This window comes from Oreochromis niloticus, linkage group LG2 (genome assembly GCF_001858045.2).
Source record: "Oreochromis niloticus isolate F11D_XX linkage group LG2, O_niloticus_UMD_NMBU, whole genome shotgun sequence".
In the NCBI taxonomy this organism is placed as follows: domain Eukaryota; kingdom Metazoa; phylum Chordata; class Actinopteri; order Cichliformes; family Cichlidae; genus Oreochromis; species Oreochromis niloticus.
The window spans coordinates 36,393,626-36,400,423 of NC_031966.2; the positions used below are offsets into that span (position 1 = coordinate 36,393,626).

The 6,798-nt window shown below is 42.0% G+C and overlaps 1 protein-coding gene across 1 annotated transcript in view; it reads right to left on the reverse strand.

The window, feature by feature from the left end:
* The window catches only part of polr2b (RNA polymerase II subunit B), a 30,651-nt gene extending 24,519 nt beyond the window's left edge, over positions 1-6,132 (reverse strand). The window contains exons 1-2 of the mRNA XM_003458660.5: positions 5,997-6,132; positions 4,076-4,148 (exon numbers count right to left, since the gene is read on the reverse strand). Coding sequence (XP_003458708.1) covers positions 4,076-4,148; positions 5,997-6,015 — 92 coding nt within the window. The 5' untranslated portion in view covers positions 6,016-6,132. The remainder of the gene's footprint in view (positions 1-4,075; positions 4,149-5,996) is intronic.
* Positions 6,133-6,798: the final 666 nt, after the last annotated feature.

Consider the following 6,798-nt stretch of genomic DNA (forward strand, 5'->3'; position numbering starts at 1 on the left):
TGAGCGTTATGTGAGTGCGTGTGTAAAAGCAGCAGGATATATATTTTAGTTCTGCTGAGCCAAATAAGACCGGTCAGGGTGAAGAAGTGACAGCCAAAGAAAAGCTTACCACAAAACGGAAAAGTTATGAGAAATCAGACTATAAGGCAAAAAGAAAGTGCAGCTTTATGGTTTCATGGACAAAAGAATTTCCGTGGCTGCAATATGACAAGCTAAATAACCAGGGGTGCACATAAGTGGTCCGCAGGTGCGCATTCGCTGTCAAAATAAAAGACGCACAAGATAAGAAGTTGCAACGCATGTTTGCGTCCATAAGATTTTCTGGAGGAGGACAGACATTTGTTTAGAACTCTTAAAGATGTCGAAGAAGCTCCTTTAAGCGATTACTTTGGTGTTCCTCCACCTCCAAAGAAATGTCAGATGGAGTCCGAACCACAGAAGAAGCCCGTATTCTAGGAAAAGTGGTTGCAGGAGGTGAGCTGGCTTTAGACAAATGATGAACTACTATGTTGCAAAGAGTGAACTACCACTGGCAAAATTCAGCAGTCTTTGCAAACTTCAAAAAGCAAATGGCCTAGATCTTGGTTCCACTTGCCTCTTACCTGTGATTTCAGTGGAAATTTCAAATTCAGGATCTGACACAGACTGATTCCTGCTGTACAGTTCTTACAAGTTCATAGAAATTTCTGTTCAATTACAACCAAGTATTTGAGTTGATGATTGTAATTTTTATACAATATTGTAATTTGTGTTTCAACAATTTTTTGATTAATGTTTTGTTTCCGTTACAATATTATACATTAAAGTATAATATTGTAATGGAAACAAAACAGGAAACAAAACATAAAAAAAATTGCTCCCTTTTTTATTCGGGCTACTTAAATTTATTTTGGGCTACCAAAAACTGAAGAGTCCCTGCCCGAAGGGCTACCAGGGATTTTGAAATTTTGCGAGCCCTGATCTCTGTGCTTGTCCTGCTAGACCTCAGTGCAGCGTTCGATACGCCCAACTCTATCTATCCATGAAGCCAGATAACACACGCTTATCCCTTTCAGGGTCCACGATGGCGGTGCCTGTCCCAGCTGTCTTAGGGGTGAGAGGCGGGTACACCCTGGACAGGTCACCAGTCTGTCGCAGGGCTGACAGATAGACACAGACAACCATTCACACATACGGACAATTTAGAATTTCCAGTTAACCTGTCCCCACTAGCTGGAGTACCCGGAGAGAACCCACGCAAACACGGGGAGAACATGCAGTCTTAGAAATATAGGATCTAACCAGACTCTTACTCTGGATTAGGGCTGCAGCTATGGATTATTTTACTAATCTGTTGATTATTTCACCAATTAATCAAGTAATCAGATAAGAAATAACTTTGTCTTATAAATGAGCAATAATAAATACTCAAAAGAGGGAAAAACAAGTATTTTCAATTTGAGCTGCTCATATGGCACGTTCGCATAGTTGTGTCTACAAACCAGCTGCGACTGCTGCAGCGCAATCTGCCAGGTTAGCAAAAGACGGACCGACACGCCACAAAGATCGTCTGTAACGACACAGGAAGTGATGTGAAAATCATCACATGACACCCATTGTTTGTTATTCACTCACCATGTGTTTATACACCTCTCAGCATTTAATCATTAGTGATTTTTAATCTCCGACTCTCTATCACAGCATGTCTTTGTCCTGCCCCCCCCCCCACTCCCACCGGTCACAGGACATCACCGCCCCTCCCTAAGCCTGGTTCTACTGGAGGTTTCTTCCTGTTAAACGGGAGTTTTTCCTTCCCAATTCTGCGCTTTGGCAGAATTGGGAATCAAATATGATTTTGGGGGCTTTCTCTGTATTAACGTAGGGTCTTTACTAGGGCCGGGCAATATCATACCGTTCATGGTAATACCGGTATAATGTTAGGCAATGATAAGAAAATGAAATATCGCAATAGAATATGGGTAAAACGCGCATGCACAGTGCCTTTGTTTTCATACGCACATGGCGGAAAAAGCATGGCGGCAACGGAGAATGAGAAGGGCGAAAGCTGATCGGTAAATGAAACAGATGAACCAGAACTGGTTTGTAAAAATGCTGCTACTTCAGTGGTGTGTTACTGGTTTGGTTTTTGTTCGTCAGATACACAACATAGCACAATTTTTGATAGAACATCCAAGCGGGCCAAAAACCTGAGGCTGCATGGCATTAAAACAGCTGCTTGCACAAAAACAAAAACACAGCAGCCACCAGCGCTGTAAAAAAACGGCAGACTGGTGAGCAATGTTCCGTCTAATTTTTCATGTGTCTGAGCGAACACACAAACTCCCTGAGCGTCCCTTGGACCACTGTGAGCGACAGCAGACGTGTGCACTGTGGTCACGCCAGCATCCAATCCATCCAAGTTACATGTTTATTAACGTAATCAAATTACAGCATTTATGTTAGACTACTTTTAATTAACTGCTTTAGCCCACTTACAATGAAAATGTAAAAAAATCTTGTTCATGACCTGTGTAGTATGTTAACACTACTGGAAGGAAAAATAACTTCAACTCCAATTTTTAAAACACAACTTTCTTTTTTTTTTATAAAGCTCTGACTTGTATTATGAGTCTGTGGTCTGGGAGAGAGTCTGTAACTCTGTCTACAAAGTACAGTAAATAATGACCAATGTTGGGCAATTAATTATATAGTTACTTCTTCAAAAAAGTTACTGAGTTATGCAAACAACAAAGTGTTTTTGCAGCTGTTTACCTAAAAATGCAGCCAAGGCGTTTTTTAAACAAACATTTCAAACTATTTACAGAACAATCAGCTGTTCTGCATCAAATTTGATGCCACACAAATTATTTGTGCCACTCCAAAAAATAATTTCTGTCCACTATGAGATAAAGGAGAACAACAGCCTGATACCTGCAGGCCTGACAACAGGAGATGTATCACTGCTGTAACACCTGTAACATTCAGCAGTCGCCTCATTGTTCTGACACACACAACAAAACTATTGGCTACACTACACACTAACTACACACTAACTACACAAGATTTGCATTAAACGTCTCAAATCTCTCACATCTCAAACACCACCGTCACTCCTAAAACTTCCCCCTCCCTAAAAAACTAAATGCCATGTTGCCATATCATTTTTTGATTGGTCCACATGGTACATTTTTCCACCAATAGGAAAGGGCGGGGTTTTTGGTGTTGTCTTTGTTCACAGGCTTTCGAGCGTTTTCCTTATAAAACGCCGTTTTTACCGTTTCTTCCCGCAGTAAATATAAACAACGACAGTATTCAGGAAGAAAACCAAACATTGCAGATATTTTATCATAACTCTGGTTTTACGTGGCCTATCAACACAATTTAAAAACTGGTATAAAGTCCACACTTTTTCCGTCAGTTGTTCCGTCTGTCCTGCTCACATCTCCAATGGTTGGAAACGTTGTCATTAACGTGGCTTCACTCCACATCAGCCACGCTGCTTTGCCAGCTAAAACACCGGTGTCGGCACATAAGGACGCTGTCATAGCCTGTCAACGACGATGATTGGCTGCATATACACGAATGTGAATCGCATTATTGGCTGGACTGTGGGATAAGGTGGAATCGTTCTAATCCCATACGGGAGCAGCCAGTCACTCACTGGCTAACACTGCAAAACAGAATTGTTAAAGTTTTAATTTTAATTGCAATTCAGGTTAATTTTTTTTGTGCACAGAGACCGTGCCAGCAGTGCGCAATTGCGCACGTGCGTATCTTAGAGGGAACATTGCTGGTGGGTAATGAGCCAGTGAATAATGCAAAAAACAGAGATCTGAGATGGGAAACTAGCCAAAGTCAGAGGGAATTAATGATTATGTTTATCAAACGAGAAACGTAGTTTGATCTTCTTTTGCTGCTGGTTCAGAGAGAGACAAAACCTGCAGCATCAGAGACCTTTGAGCTGTCAGCTTTGAACACCGATGGCGGGTCCGTGTACATGCCCTCCGGTCCGCGCTTTGTGTGGACTCACCATAATATTTTTCCTGTAAGAACAGATGATCACTACATCTCCACAAAGACACACAGGTGAGTTTACCTGATGACGATCCAGCACGCTTCCTGCCACAGGTCAGGAGTGATCTCATCATCATCTTCATCATACTGATTATCTGACAGAGACAGCAGGGATCAATATACATGAGCAATACACATACTGAGACATAGAAGCTTCACCGATCAATCAATGACAGATTGTCGGTTCAGGTTGCTTCCTTTTCACAGATAACTGCACATAGAGTTTACTGATCAGTTTAAACAACTGGTGAATTGATCAGATACATCAATAAAAACAGATGACAATCTCACAGGAAAGTTATTGATCGTTCTGTTTTCAACTCACTGGCTCTGATCACGCAAACTGATCAATCAGAAGCAACACATCTGATCTGTTAAGTAAACTTCCTGTTGGTGTGAGTTGAGTGTAATGACATCACTTCCTATCTGAGTGCAGGCAAATGCAGCACACAGCCTGAAGCTGGTTGTATCAGGAGAACTCTGTTGATATGAACTGTGAGGTCCTGAAGACTGAGCCGCAGGGTTCATCAGAGAGCTGATTCCAAACTGCTGACCGCACGATGGTGATGATTTACTGTCAGATCACGAGTCATGGAGGTGACACACGGCTAAATCCAACGTTCAGCGTTTTCCAGCCCACACAGAATCTCATTAACAGCTGCAGTCTGACAGACACTTCACTTTCATTTCTCACACTACAGATGACGCTCCCTGTGAGCTCAAACAACTGTTTCATAAAATCCAAGCTTGGCTTTTGAAACACTTAAGTGAGGAGTCTTGGACCTGCTCTCACAGCTTTGAGCTGATTACAAACTCTCTCGTCCCCCTCATTCAAATGAATCATAAATGATCAAATCAGCTATTACTCTGCTTCACAAACTATTTACTCAGAGTTAAAGTTTGTGGAACAAATCCTGTTAATGTGGCTCATTTAAATATTCTGCTCTTGAAAGGAACCTCTTACAAATACTTGTGTCATTAGTGTACTGCAAAAACACTTTGTCCCTGACTTTGAGTCCTAAACCTCTTCAGTTATTCCAGGATAAAGACAGCTGAGTGTTTTGAGGTGCAGCAGACATCCTGTCCTGTCTTTGAAGGGACATTTTCATTATCACAACCTGTAAAACACCTGTGATGAAGGAAGACATTTTGTAGTCCATCTTCTGCACTTTGTAGTTTTAACACGGCAGCCCTTCAGCCTCACGTAATTGAGGAGACTAGTGTGTCTCAGCACAGCACACGTCTATTTTTCTCATCATCTCTTTCATTTCATGACCTTTACAGGTTAAAAGGAGGTAAGGAGGAGAAGACAGGAGGAACTGACCTGCTGCCTGTAGCTTTGCCTCCCTGAGAAACTGGGTAATGACCTCTCACCTTTAACTTAAAGATAGATCGGTCAAGTATCTTGTGGTCAACGTTTACTTCCATCGCTGATCAATCTCTGATCACGGTAGAGCTTTCTTTATGCAGTGTTTATACTGTGTAAATGTGGCGGATTGTACACTGTTTTTATACTGCAGAATTTACACATAATATAAGTGTTCGCGTTTATACTGTGGTACTGTTTATAAATTGCAGTATTTGTGGGTGTAGTGTCACAGTAACGCTGAGTGTAAACGTCTGCAGCGATAAGTTAAATAAAGGGTCCTCGTGCGTTAGCAGCATTTAGCCTGTTAGCTCACACAAAGCCCCGCTGCTTTTAGCTGCTGTTAGCACACGATTCAGGTGAGGCTCGTGATCTGCGTGAAGCCGACGCGTACCTGTGTGACAGGTGTTTGTTTGGATGAGTGATACTAGCTTTTGTTCTCTCAGAAATTACTAAAATGGTTAGCTGTAGCACGGGTTAGCTCCTCTGTCACGTCCTGTTAATAAAATTACCCAATAAATGCAAATAAAATAATCCACCATGTGACGTAATGAAGTTTTACGGCTGTGCAGCTCACCTTCATCCTGGTCATACATGTTTATCTCCTGAAAACTTAAAACCACAACAACAAAAATAAAAACAACAACCACAAAACGATGCGATCACCGCGCGCCCCGGAAACGCAGGTCACTTCCGCTTTGTTCTTCTTTGTTAGTAATAGGCAGAGGTGAAGCATTACTGTCCCTCACAGGCTGGATGCTACAACTGCACAAATCCTCAAGCTTGCTCTCAAGTCAATATCGTGTGTGTTTTTGTTTGTTTGGTTTTCCAAAAAACGTTCTTTATTTCTCTTCAGATATTTTATTGTGAAGCACAAGTAACAATTACAAAGTTAGCCTTTTCTGCAGCTATAGGGCATATATGGCATCACTCTTGGCTGGAAGCAGTGCTTAAACAATGGTAAAAACACAAACTTTGTCCAAAAACCTCATGTTCTCATGTTTAACTGTTTCCCACTTTTTCTTTGGTCATTTTAGCCTTTTTGGCCAGGGTGAAGGGAGTACCTGCCATCAAACAAGAAGACAGCCGCATGTAACTACGACGGTGTTTGCTAGTTCACCTTACATGCATTAATGTAATAATGTGGTTAGCCTACTCAACGTAAATTACACACGAACAACATTACTCATACTCACGCAGAGAAGAACGGCTGCTGCTGCCATCATCATCGTCATCATTTCTGCTACACTGGCAGGGCTAGGGGCCAGGACTCTCCTCTTCGGGTTTTTGGGGGATGTTGCTAACTCCGGGTCCGAGGCACCACACCCGCAGTAGATGTGCTCGGTGTGAGGTCTCGCAGCAAGCTATCAAATATGGCG